Here is a 14,180-nt window from a genome sequence, read left to right as displayed (position 1 = left end):
AAAACTAAAATACTATAAAAGGGAGAAGAATAACAATTGAAAGCTTTTTCTTCAAAAAGAAATAACAATTGAAAGGCATAGTCAATATTGAACCACTTGGACACGGCACGCAATATGTGACGCTGGTGGGCTCGCTCCTCATCGTCCATTCCCATTTCTTTATTACATTTCTAGAAGTTGCATTCAGTTGTTAACCATATCAAATAAAGAAAGAGTAGTGTCGGACCGTGCACAAAAAATAAGAGTAGTCTCGGACAAATATAAACATCTATGCATTTAGTCAAAGTCCAATCAATCTCAAGTTTTTACTAACACTCTAGTTACTGCATCTAATGATTAGTTTCTGTTACATTATAACTCGTATAAAAACTTGTTCTTGTTATCGATTCACAAATCCAATAATCTCGTATTTATGGATAAACATATGTTTTTAAAAGGAATAAACAATTCAAGAAACAATGAAATATTCTTATTTACATGAAGAGATATATACATACTATAAGGGATATATACACAAGTTATAAAAGCATCAACAGAATCTACAGCTTTTTATTAGCTACTATGCACAAAACAGAAAAGATTAATGCCTGATTTAGTCTAGGTAAAAGTCATCATGAATCTTTCTTTTGTCACACTTAGAATAAGTTCTTAGCTAATTAAGCAATCAATAAAGCCGACTAGATTGCCTCTTCAGTGTCCAGATGCTATAGTTTTTTTGGGTGGAGAACCAGATTTAGGTATGGCTTGGTCCATGACCAATTACTGTAGGAACTCATGGGCGTCTTCTTGTTGGAGACGCAGAGAATATGATTGATAAATAAAAACATCATGGCAGCACAGTCATATATATGACTAAAAGAGTCTTACTCCCAACACAAATCTCTTGCAAAACCATATAATCTTTCAATTTTTTTTTTTTGTCAACTTGTTCATTTCATTAGTCCAACAGGACAAATTGGATCGGTTTACAAACATAATTTAAGCCCATACAGAAATATGAGAAAGGCCCAACATCATACTTAAATAAAAGAAGCGATCCAGAAAAGCTTTGTCTTCCACGTATCTTAATCGAAGCTTCAGAACGCACAAAACAATAACACGTCTCTCACACGTGTCGTTCATGCATTGAACGGCAATCACGGCCGCCGAGAAGCTTCACCGCCGCAATTCTCTCTGTAACCGCTCCTCCATCTCTGTCTCTCCACCGCCGTAAAGGTTGAAAGCCTCACTGTAATGGACGTAGATGCCCCATTCACCGACTCCAAAGCTCCTAACTTTCGCCCAAGCCGTTTCGTTTGGTCAGAATTTCTATCCACCATCAGATGATAAAACTGGGAAGAACTCAGATGCTTCAAGAGGAGACCTTATCAGACCATCTTCACTATAAAAGATGCTGACTTTTCTAAATCTCCAACTAAAACAACTGAGATTAATCCACTACCACATATTCCTTTCGTAAAGGGTACTTCACTCCAAGCCGATCTACTGGCCCCACCTCAAAGGAGGGTGAAGGTTGATTCCCATAAAAGGAGTTGGTGCGTATCTGAGAAGAAGAAGATAACCCAACGCTAAACAAAACGGGATATGAAATAGTTTGCGAAAGAGGAGAGTTTTATTTAAAACTGAACCCAAAAAATCAAAGAAAAGAGAACATCCATGAAGAACAGTTTTGATTTTGAGTTTGGAGACACAACAAAAATCGCCTATGCGAAACATCAAAATCGCCAAAGCGAAGACTGATCCGCTAATCGGAAAACATAATCGCCTAAGCGAACAAAACAAATCGATCTTTCGATCGAAGAGTTATTTTATATCAAAACATAAGGCATATCTCTTTTTCCCTGTGAAAGATATGAGTTTGTGAACAGGGAAAGAAAGAGAGAATTATCTCTCTCTAAAGAAAAGAGAGAGAGAGCCTCAATCTTTCAATTATTTTCAGGAGTAACATTCAAAAACACGGCTGTATATATCTTTATCATAACAATTAAATCTTTTTCTGCAAACAAACAAAGATTAATAAAAGTATATTTATGACATATCCAATAGTATCCATATAGGGTGATGATAACATCAATAGGCCACGTCTCAATTCCAAAGAGCTCTTCAAAAACAGAGAAACGTGTCTTACTTCTTGGAAGTTTCCTAGACATTTCTTTCATTCTTCTCTGTAAAAATATTAAACCATGAGAGACCTCGTTTTCTTCTTACAGCATTCTATCCTGAAGATCACTGAAGATGCCAGAGGCAAAAGTTCCAAGCTTCTTCTTCGTTTCGCCTGCTATGTTCATCACCGACGAGATATCTTGTTGCGCCTGTGTCAAGACGATACCAGAGCCCAAACAGGTTAAAAAAATCTGAAGAAGAAGCAGAGATTTAGCAAGTATGGATCTTTTTTTACCTGGAAAGAAAGCCGGTTAATGAGATCAGTAGCAGTTATATCAACATTGGAATAATCATCTTGGCCGTGACCGAAAAAATCAGCGCTTGATATAGATGCTGAGCCCTGCAACATCCCACAATGGCATTAGGAATCATAGGAATGAGAATGTTTTCTTGTGTGGAACGTTACTCACTGAAAACTTCTGAAGAGTAGCTTTTGATTCAAGATCAGCGTTTTTGTTCTGATCCCCAAAGTACTGAGCAGAAGAAATGGACTTTGCGTTTGTAAACTTCTTTCTTGCTTCATCTGACTCTTCAACCTAGTAATAACACATAAAAAATTTAGATAACGGGTAATAATACTATTTTTCCTTTCTGAGAAACACAATGGCTTTACTTGAGATTTTGAGGAGTTGGAGCTTGGTTTCTTGGGGTAAGAACTGTCCATTCCAAAATCCGAAAAGAAGCTGGAAGACTTTGGTGGAGCAACATGAGTTCCACCAACGCTTTGTCCTCCAGATTGAAAGTCGTCATTGTACTCAAACCGAGACGCATATGAAGATGATTTGCTTCCACCGTTATTAGTTGAAGAAGCAGGAGGAGGAATGATCGGTGCAACTTCTTCAGGTTTCTGCTCATAGAGATTTCCCGTTGGCTGCATAAAAAAAACAGATCTTTCAATCAGAGCAAAGAGAACATAAACCTGAACCTGAGGACTAACCTTAGTAGTAAGTTTCCTTGCACCAAGACCACCAGTTTTACCCGTCCTTTTAGCACCAATGGGTTTCTTAAACGTACTAGGCACAACTGTATTAGAAGCTTTAGGCGAAGAGGTTTCCTTGACAGAATAAGAAGAAACTCCATTAGATGATTCCGCAGCAACGGGAGACTCAGGTAGAGCGTTAGTAGTATCTTCTTGTGAAATGGCTTTGGAAACTTCTTTAGCAAGAATCTGACGATACAAATCAGCAGCTCTTGAAGTATACTTAGCCTCGATTTTGCCACCGTCGGTCCATCCATGCTGCTTGAAGAAGACTTGAGCGCGGTTGTTGCCACCAAACATCATAGTCCTGAGCTGCTCAGGGCTCCACGAATCCAAATTCGTCGATCTACAACCATAATGAAACATCTTGATAAACGTAACGTGGCATGGTCCAATTCAATACAAGAAAGAGGTTATATAGTATGGTCAGTCTCATTCGAATAAAAGTCAAAACTCTCATCTTGTATTTGTTCAACCTCATGCTACAATTTTCAGAGCTCTAAATCTAAGCTCGGACATTTGAGATTTTGGAAGCTGTAAACGATTTAATAAATATTTTAATTATTTTTTAAAAATAAATTTGGGAGCTTATGTGTGCTTAATTTTCTTCAAAAAATTTGGAAGTCATTGGCTAATGTTTCATTCGGCTTTGCCCAAAAACCGGATATGCTTGCTAATGTAGCACATCAGAGCATGCCCTAAGATTTTAGAGGCTGTAAGCGATTTAATAAAAAACTTAATTATTTTTATTTTTTTTACACATTTAGGAGCCTATGTGTGTAATTTTTGTCAGAAAATTTGGAGACTATTGGTGAATGTTTCATTCGGTTTTGCCCAAGACCGGTTCTGCTGGATATTTTACTCCGACTCCAACATTTCGAACCGGAATCGACTCAAAAATAGCCGACCAAACTTTTTCGAAGAACTAGTTAGGTCTAAATGTGTAAGAGCCGAAAGATTCAGACCAGAAAGGACTCGACCCGAACCCGACCAAAATGTCCACCATGCCTACGTAAACCTAGAGATGGCAGTTCAAGGGCTTGCCCGCGGGCCTGACCCGAAAAGCCCCATTGCGGGGCGGGATTGGGCAAAGATATTGTGGCCCGTTTAGTGGCGGGTCTCGCGGGACAGGACCGCGGTGGTACTGGGCCGAAGCGGGACGGGCCGAAGCGGGATGCGGGCAAACATTGAGGCCCGCTACACTTTTCTCACCGAGAACAGAGCTAAACGGTGATCGGGTGATGACTATGGCCTATGGCCATTCTTGCGCGCCATTCTTGCTCTCTGTGTTTCTTCCCTTTCGATCGACAATCACAAGCTCTTGTACATTATTTGGATTTTGTTTTGGTGTTCATTTACATTATTTGGATTTGATTATTTGGATTTACCATCATTGACTCATGTTTTAAAGAAGTTTTTTCATTAAAACTCCTTAATGTAATCAAATATGGTTTGTACGCAAAATACATAGATTACTACACCATTACATAAGCTTCAGCTGATCAACTTATTCTAACCCATTTATATTAAAACACTGAACTGAAATTACTCATGTTATGTACTCGTGTTGTTTCTTGAAAACAAAGCTACAACGGTTTCAATCAGTTTTGTTTTAATGTTCTGTCTCTTATGTAAAACATTGATTCCATATACTAATATGCATTTTTTTTATTGGTGTTTGGTATGCAATGTTCACGTGAACTGACATGCAGGTTGCAAGTCGTTTCTATGATAAAGGAGGAGAATAATATGAGCATATGAAGGACACTTTCATTCTGATCTATATTAACATGTTACATTGAGTTTCTATGATAATCACACAATAACTAGGTTACTAGTATATACTTGTGTTCTTACATAGATCTCTTTCTTTCTATGTTTATATGTTACATTGAGTTTCTATGTGCGCTTTTGATATGATTCGCAATCCTTTGACTGAGCATCATTGTGTTCAACTGATTCATAAGACATGTTGTGTTTTCATCTCTATTGGTCTCTTTTTCTTGCAGGTGCTATGCTCAGGATACAGATGGCGGGACGGGAAAGGCGGGTCGGTACATCCCAGTTGCCATCAGTAGCGCATGTGTTGATGAAAATCGGAGTCCCGCGGGCCTGTACCGCCAAGGCTTGTGCAAGTCACGGGTCGGAATTGGGTAGCTTTTCTAGGAACCGCATCCCGCGCGGGCCTGTATCGCGAAGACCCGCATTGACCGTGTACCGCGGCGGGGCGGGACAAGGCGGGTCGGTACAACCCAATTGCCATCTCTACCTAAACCCTATCAAAGGCATCAAATGGTGAAGAATTGAAATAGTAACCTGACGAAGCTGATATGAACACCGAGACTGCGATGAGTAGCAGAGCAATCGATGCAGAGGAAAACACCGTATGTGACTGATGCCCATGTCGGATTCTTCGCACTGCAATCGAAGCATACCTACACACAAAGATCTACTCAAACAACCTTCCAGATCCATCAGAGGGGAGAGAGAGAGAGAGAGAGAGAAACCGAACCTTGTTCTCAGATTTGGATTTCAGTTTTCTGAACACAATGTTCTTGTCGGTGAGATTCTCGGAAGAAGCCATCAACAACAGATCACCCTCTCTACGACGAAATGAGACAAGTTTTTGAAATCAATGCAATCTAAAAATATTATTGTTTTTTTCTTTGAGTTTCCTCTTTCGTTTTCTTCAAATCAAATTTGATGAGAACATTTTGATCTGACGGTACTACCCCTCACTAGACTCTGCCTACGAAAAGGTATAAAGCTTGGTGATGCTGTTGTGAAACGACACGCAGTGCGTAGTTCTATTTCCGAAGGAACATGGATGGTAACTGACCAACCACTTTTATTATTTTTCCATGTTCTTCATTCTCAATTCATTTCTTTCTTTTTTTCTTCTAATCATCTCATGTCGATGACAAAAAAAAAAGAAAAATCATCTCATGTCAACATTTTTTTAACTAAGGCGATTAATTAAGTATATTAAAAATTCTATATATGGAAGGTCAATTTTTTTTTGTTACGTTTCATGAACTTCGAACTCAAAATTAGTTGTTATTTAATATATTGACTAAGATCTATTATACAGATATATATATATATACATATAAATTGTATTTTATATATTACTTATTTTATATATTACTTAATGGATGATAAAAAAATTATATACTATATATATATATATATTACTTAATGGATCGGAATTTATAATCTTCTATACAAGCCTCTTTACAAATTAAAGATTATATTTTATTAATCGTTACTATCCCAACAGATTATCAAACTAACATCTTTTTACTATTTTTATTGGAGTTTACAGTATACTCTGAGCCGGCCTTTTGGCTAAGCCAAGAAAACAATGGTTTCCGACCGTTTTATTATAAAGTCAAATTCGACCACAAGTTTCGAAAACTTTGTTTTAGTCTAGTGGTAAAATCTACAAGGACCAGTGGCCAATTTTTTTTAATTTGCTTTTGGCCATGGATGTTCTAGGACCGGCTCTGAGTACACTCTCTCTATTTCACCAAATGCAACATAACCTACATCCTTCGTATTCACATATTCGAGTCATACTGCATACGTAAGCTCTCTTTCACAGTTCCCATTTCTGCAAATCAATAAACCAATTGATTCCACTATCACACTTATTGAAGCCAATATCCAGCGTGAAACAACATTACTTTAAGCCCAAATCCAGTACAGTTTCGGTTGAGAGACGCATCTACTCCATGTTACACCACTATTCCATTAAGAAAGTCTTGATACGTGAAATCAAGTTTTGAGAAAGAAAAAAGGTATTTGCGCCCCAAATTCAGTAGCCGAAAAGTTCTAGGCCCATCTAAATTTGGTTTTGTGTACTTTAATGCGATTCTAAAAACGTTACTGTACGACAGACACGGAGGTTTCGTCGGATATACGCAGAGAGAGCCCAACATTTTTGGCATTTGTTCTCACTGAAAAACAAAGCAAGATTTCATTTGGCCAATTAGCAGAAAAAAAACAAGAGACCCACAAATAATAGAACGTATAATGTGTTTTCCCAAACAAAAAAAAAAGAACGCATAATGTGGTATTTTTAATTAATTTAATCAATACAAGACCTTTTATTTGCCTTTATGCTCTCAAGTCTTTTTCTCCTTTATATTTCGAAATTGTCCATGCTTTTTTTTATCATGCAAAAAGTTGTGTCGGATAACGACTTAAAAACTGTGTTCAGAAATAATTATATTTTTTTTGACTAATGGTTTAAGAAATAATATATAATTATATTTTAGTTGCAGTACTTGCTTTTATTGATTTTTTTGTATACATAAATTTAAGAAAGCTTAAAAGTTGTATCCAAATCTCAGAGTTAATAATTGTGAGTACTCGGGTGTCACCATTCACCGTTTAATTATATTTTTTTGGTGGTTAATCTATCATCTAACTATATTTTTCTTAAAGGAAGCAGCTTTTTCCTCCAAGAACCAACTAATTTAACAACTCACTTGTTGTGTAATTAAGTTGATATTTGCTGGCAAGGATTAGTCACACTCACAATTCACAAGAAAAGCAGACATGGACCCGAGCACCAAAAATGGGGAAGACAAAGATAATTATTTTAGGTGAAAAATCATTCTCATTTTTTATTGGTTTTTAATTATCACGATTATATAATATGTCGTGTGTGTTCCAAAAAATTTGTCGTGATAATTAAAAACCAATAAAGAATGAAAATGATTTTACAAATATTAATAAATTAAAAGAAGGATTTATATTCTCTTTGTCTTTTCTTACGTAATCGTTATAATTAAAGATTAATAAAAAACGAGAATATTTTTTTACTTAAAATAATTATCTTTTTTTAATGAGAATGATTTTCACTATAATTTTAAGTGAAAAAATAATAAAGAATTAAAAATACAAAATAATTATAGTAAAATAATTTTAATTCCAATCGATTTTTTTGGATTTGTACATGTTCACTGAATTTTTAACACACCTTAAATGATAATATTTTATTAAATAGAATTTAAAAATTCAAAAATAGAAATAAATTCATATATCAATGTGTTGTAAATAAAGAGATTAGATTAATTCATAGATGATGTATAATCTATATGTAAATGAGCAGTAAATAAACATTTATATTTGTAGATATCTACAAGTAATGTATTGTAGTTTTGTACATAAAATCAATCAAATTTGAAATATGTTGTCGGCACAAGTCTATTTTTTATTATTCAACTATAAAATCCCGAACTAGTTTAAAATTTGTTCCCAATCAAGTTATGTCTATATAAACCAAAAACTAATTAATAAATAGATAAGATCAATATTTTTTTTGCACTCATAGTGAATTTATATATTATTCTTTTTTAAATGTTGGTTATATTATTTGTAACACTTATTTAATTTTTCTTAAAAGCTAAATAAAATGATTTTATAGAAATAACAGTCACAACTAATCTTGATTTTTATTTTAAAAAAAGACTAAACTACGATCCAGTGATGATATTTTCATTCAGTTGTATCTTCCATTTACAAAGTATGATATAGTACACCATGAAAATTAACTCATAAATTCTTCTAGACTAAATATGATAAACATACAGTGTAAATGGTTTCAAGTGCCGACAAAAAAAAAGGTTAATGGAATAAAACATTCATTTACGTTTGTTCAAAAACTAGAACCAAGCATGTCAAATATAATCTTTCCGCTGAAAATAAACATATCATTCACAACATTTTTTAAAAAATACTGATTGATCAATATAAACTTTTAAGCAAACAATTTTATTTTCCTTCATCAACATATTATTTACAATATTTTTTTTTAAAATATATACAGAATCTTATTATTTCCCCAACAATCAAAGAAAGAAACGCCACTAGCTACTTCCTCTCCGTCTCTCGCCGGGAAAAGTCTCTCTCTCTCTTTAAGTCCACCGGAGAAGGCTATGTCTTCGACAAATGTTCAACTAACCGACCACCACCTCAACCAGTCAACAAACGGCACAAACCTCTGGTCAACAACCGAAGACAATGCGTCTGTAATGGAACCTCTCATCGGCTCCGAACACTCTTCTCTCTGGCCTCAACCACCTCTCACTCCTCCTCCTCCTCACGTCACCGAAGACACTCTCCAGCAACGACTCCAAGCATTGATCGAAGGAGCTAGAGAAAGCTGGACGTACGCCGTGTTCTGGCAGCTATCCCACGACTTCGCCGGAGAAGACATCAGCAACACGGCGGCGCTGCTAAGCTGGGGCGATGGCTACTACAAAGGCGAGGAGGAGAGGAAGTCGAGGAAGAGGAAGCCGAATCCCGTCAGCGCGGCGGAGCAAGAGCATCGGAAGAGAGTGATTCGAGAGCTCAACTCTCTGATCTCCGGCGGCGGAGGAGGCGGAGGGACAGTCAGCAGCAGCGGCGGCGGGTCTTCCGACGAGGCGGGAGACGAAGACGTGTCGGATACGGAATGGTTCTTCTTGGTTTCGATGACGCAGAGCTTCGCCAACGGCTCTGGTTTGCCCGGCCGAGCTTTCTCGAGCTCGCGGACCATTTGGCTCTCTGGCTCGAACGCCTTGGCTGGATCGAGCTGCGAGAGAGCTCGCCAGGGTCAGGTTTACGGGTTGGAGACTATGGTTTGTATACCGACTCAAAACGGCGTCGTTGAGCTTGGTTCGTTGGAGATTATACATCAAAGCTCGGATCTTGTTGATAAAGTCAACAGCTTCTTCAGTTTCAACGGTGGTGGTGGTGGAGGCGAGTCGGGTTCCTGGGCGTTTAATTTGAACCCGGATCAAGGAGAGAATGATCCCGCCACGTGGATTAATGAACCGAATGTAACCGGGATCGAACCGGTTCTTGGGGCTCCGGCGACTTCTAACTCTGATTCTCAGACGGCTTCGAAGCTTTGTAATGGAAGCTCAGTGGAACATCCTAAGCAGCAGCAGAACCCGCAAATCTCGAGTTCCGGGTTTGTGGAGGGAGACAGCAAGAAGAAGAAGAGATGTTTGGTTTCCGACAAGGAAGAGGAGATGCTGTCTTTCACTTCTGTTCTTCCATTTCCTACGAAATCGAACGACTCGAATCGCTCTGATCTCGAAGCCTCGGTTGTTAAAGAAGCGGAGAGTGGTAGAATCGCGGCTGAACCGGAGAAGAAACCGAGGAAACGAGGGAGGAAACCGGCTAACGGAAGAGAGGAGCCGTTGAATCACGTGGAGGCAGAGAGACAGAGAAGAGAGAAGCTGAACCAGAGATTCTACTCTCTGAGAGCTGTGGTTCCTAATGTCTCTAAGATGGATAAAGCTTCTCTTCTGGGAGACGCCATCTCGTATATCAATGAGCTTAAAGCTAAGCTGCAAAAGGCTGAAGCTGATAAAGAGGAGTTGCAGAAGCAGATTGATGGGATGAGCAAAGAGGTGGGGGATGGGAATGTGAAAAGTTCGGTTAAAGATCAAAAGTGTTTGGAACAAGATTCAGGTGTGTCCATAGAGGTGGAGATAGATGTGAAGATCATTGGTTGGGATGCGATGATTAGGATCCAATGCGGTAAGAAGGATCATCCTGGTGCTAAGTTCATGGAAGCACTCAAGGAACTGGAATTGGAAGTGAATCACGCGAGTTTGTCGGTAGTGAATGAGTTCATGATCCAACAAGCGACTGTGAAGATGGGGAATCAGTTTTTCACGCAGGATCAGCTCAAGGCTGCTCTAATGGAGAGAGTTTGAGAAGGGATATGAAAGAAAAGTTAGCATCTAAACCGGTGAAATAATGCAAGGATATCATAGTAAGAACCAGTAAAAATCTCATGTGATTGTAGTGTAAACTGTATTGTGTAAGGGTATTTTTGTAGCAGAGCACCCAACTTGTTATTGATGCTTTGTTAGAGAAGTTTTTAAGTTTAGTAGTTTGATGGTAATTAGTATAGTTTGGGTTTTAATGTTTTCATCAGATTAAGCTGTCTTTTGGTTCGTTTGGTGAATGTATTTGCGTATGTACATATTATGTAATGAAATAAGGCTTCTTTTTGTAGTGAATAAAATCAAAATGGGATTCAAGTTTCTGACTTCTCACTTTCAAGTCAGTTTTATTGATGTTGTGGTTGGTTTATGAATCCATCTCAGCCACATATAATTCTTTTGGAAGTATGTATTAAAAGAGGCATCTAATTTGGTGGGAAAGAATATACCAATCACACCTCTCATTAGGACCTGAAACTAGTGTGGATGCGTATGTATGATAGGGATCATTCTATTAGATCATATAATTGGGATGTGATTTCGAACCGAAGTCGAATTAATTCAGTGTCTATTTTATGCAGACTCTTGTGTTTTCTTGGTCACATTTTAGAGTGTAGGTCGACCATAAGGCAAGCCATCCAATCAACCGTTTAAAAGATATAGTTTTAGAGGGCATAATTTTATTTAGTTTTCTCATATTAAGAATTTGTAAGTATTTATATGTAAATATGATTTATAGTTATATTGATAATAATAATAATATTTGTAAGTATTTTATTCTTAATTATAAAAAATATTAATAAATATATTGAATAAAGTGTTGTTAAATAGTAATTATTTTTAAAATATGAAATTATGTATATTAACAATTTTCTTATTAAAATTATGATTGACAACAGTGAAATATTTATGATAACATTGACTAATATTGCTATGCAGTTAACTTGATATTGTGTTTAATGTGATTATATTATATATATATGATATTATATAAAAGACATATTGTTTATGTTAGATAAATCGATTTCTGGTTTTAAATTTCCGGTTTGGGTGAACCAGGTTGTATTTTTAGTTTATTATTGTTATTATTTTACATTTTTCACTTATTTTTTACTTTAAAACAAAAAAAAACTCAAAATTATATAATATGAAAATCTGTTTAATATTAGTTGTTTCAATATAGAGAATAAAAATAAGAGGTATGACTCTGACATGTGTGGTCAATTATTAAAGAGAGGGTAGATGGGTTTATTTCTGGAAGGATATCAAGGAGAAAGTTTAATCATACAAAAAATGCGGAGACATGTGTGGTCGAATATTAAAGAGATTGTTCTGCAAAATGTACTATTATTTTTGCTTTCTTTTAAGCAATAATACTCAAAAACGTGTGTGGGAGTGAGTGAAGAAGATTGAGAGAACGTGCAATAGAGGTGAAGAAGAAGAAGACGAAAGCATGCGCAACAAAAAGCATCCGGTCATTTTCTTGGGGATATTATGGCCAAAATAAAAATAAAGACAAGAACGAATGTGACGAGTTATTGTTTGTACATACTAGATAGACTATAGTCACTCCAGAGTTTTCTTTCAAATATAAATTTATGAGGTTAAAGATGATTTGTGAGGTTGTGTAAAATATCCACGAGACCCAGGTAAAATGTTTTGAAGATCTATAGAGATTTAAGTTGCGTGAAACAAAATTGCTTGTTTTGGGCTTTCTTGGTTTGGACTGATTTAATACACCTTTTATAGTAGTTACTATAAATAACAATGCAGTTATCAGTCGTATCCTCCGAGTTGGCTGGTAATTGTATAGAGAGAGAAAGTAGATCTACCTTGGGTCCGGCGGACGGCCGGCGCGTGAGCGAGCGTGCCGTCGCCGGAGCCCTCTGTCATTCGCCAAGGTGTTCCTCTTCCGCTTCTACTGGTCTGCCTTCCCCGACCGCCTTGTCCGAGCTCTGGCTAAGTCCCCAATCGTCGTCGTCATCTCGCGAAGTACCGACTGTGATGGTGGATAACCGGCTGGAGTAATGACGCGGGCGTGTGGAGGGTCACGGCATGGTGAAGTCGACATGTCAGTTTTTAGTTTCAATCCGGGAGATGGATGCTTACACAGATCCGTCGCCGCCGGTCCTAGTCTCCGGGAGGTAGGGGCTTCCGCAGCTCAGCCATCGCCGGCTCTGTTTCCGGGGGGTGAAGGCTTCCATAGTCTTGCGCCGCCGGCTTTAGGTTTCTTGTCGTGAGGTAGGGTTTGTTCCCGTGTTTTGGTTTGTTTGGTTGTGTTTTTGGTTCTTGGCTCCTGTGGTTCGCGGCTTCACTTTTTCTGGATGAGATCTCGATTTAATCGATTGAACTCGTCGATCTTTAGACAAAGCATGAATCGAGTGAGATGATTTGTGGTGCCGTTCTTTTGGGGAGGGTGTCTGGGGGACTCAGAACGAGTTCGTTGAGTTGTTTTTCTATGGAGGCTCGGAGGTATTACGAGCTCCGGTGAAACGTCGGTTACAGTGTCGCTGCTTTCGAAGCGGCGTCGATCAAGTTGCGGTGGATAGGGTGAGTTCGCGCAGATGCGAACACGTGTCCGACTCCTTTCGGTTTTGGGTCGCTAGCAGGCGGTTCGGTTCCAGCTGTTTGGGCCCTAGGCCTTTTGTTTTAATTTTTGGCTTTTTATATGGGCTTTATGCTTTGTATTTGGCGGAAAACGTTGGGCCTCGGCCTTTTGATTTTTAATTAAAATTGACGGAAAAAAAAAAAAAAAATATCAGTCGTATCCTGCCATAATTATACGCACACTGCACACATGGCTTTTGTCTTATTATGTTGTAGTATTCCCAAGACGATCGAATATGCTATGCTTTTCTACTGAACCGAACTGAATTAAAATAGAATGAGTAATACTTTTCTGAAATATTTGCATGGTTTTCTGTGTGAATAATTTTTTCTCTCACTTTTTAAATTGAATCCCCAGAGGCCGAAACTGCCTGAGGATTGGGCTTTTTTGCGTTCAGGCCTCATCCATTAATCTTTCAGTTTGCATTTGTTTGTATTAGATAATACGAAGGTGTTAAAAATATTAATTTTGTTTATTCTCAATTTACAGTTAAGTACAAATTTATCATATGAGCCAATCTGGTTCTTCTAAAATTTGAGCTTATAATAAGAAGGTATTTATTTTTGGCTTTTGATATAAAAGAATATCACATTCATCACCAAACATTTAAATAGCACTTATAAAAATTGATTATATAAAAATGCTAAAATAATTAGATTATGTAGTTAAATAGATTTTGCTAGTTCCGTCATTGTGGATT

The 14,180-nt window shown here is 37.4% G+C and overlaps 2 protein-coding genes across 2 annotated transcripts; one reads left to right on the top strand and one right to left on the bottom strand.

The window, feature by feature from the left end:
- Positions 1 to 1,947: 1,947 nt before the first annotated feature.
- On the bottom strand, positions 1,948 to 5,888 carry LOC106427237 (probable ADP-ribosylation factor GTPase-activating protein AGD8). Its single transcript, XM_013867969.3, has 7 exons — positions 5,655 to 5,888; positions 5,459 to 5,577; positions 3,101 to 3,488; positions 2,777 to 3,034; positions 2,574 to 2,699; positions 2,399 to 2,503; positions 1,948 to 2,312 (listed from the first exon to the last, which is right to left on the bottom strand). Exons 1-7 carry the CDS (start codon positions 5,724 to 5,726, stop codon positions 2,205 to 2,207), a joined length of 1,176 nt encoding a protein of 391 aa, XP_013723423.2. The 5' UTR covers positions 5,727 to 5,888; the 3' UTR covers positions 1,948 to 2,204.
- A 2,957-nt stretch (positions 5,889 to 8,845) lies between these two features.
- LOC106427262 (transcription factor MYC4) lies at positions 8,846 to 11,193 on the top strand. Its single transcript, XM_048782105.1, has one exon. It carries the CDS (start codon positions 9,088 to 9,090, stop codon positions 10,858 to 10,860), a length of 1,773 nt encoding a protein of 590 aa, XP_048638062.1. The 5' UTR covers positions 8,846 to 9,087; the 3' UTR covers positions 10,861 to 11,193.
- Positions 11,194 to 14,180: the final 2,987 nt, after the last annotated feature.

This window comes from Brassica napus, chromosome A1, assembly GCF_020379485.1.
Source record: "Brassica napus cultivar Da-Ae chromosome A1, Da-Ae, whole genome shotgun sequence".
Taxonomy (NCBI): Eukaryota; Viridiplantae; Streptophyta; class Magnoliopsida; order Brassicales; family Brassicaceae; genus Brassica; species Brassica napus.
The sequence above is the reverse complement of the archived record's forward strand: the minus strand, read 5'-3'. Positions and strand labels throughout refer to the sequence as shown.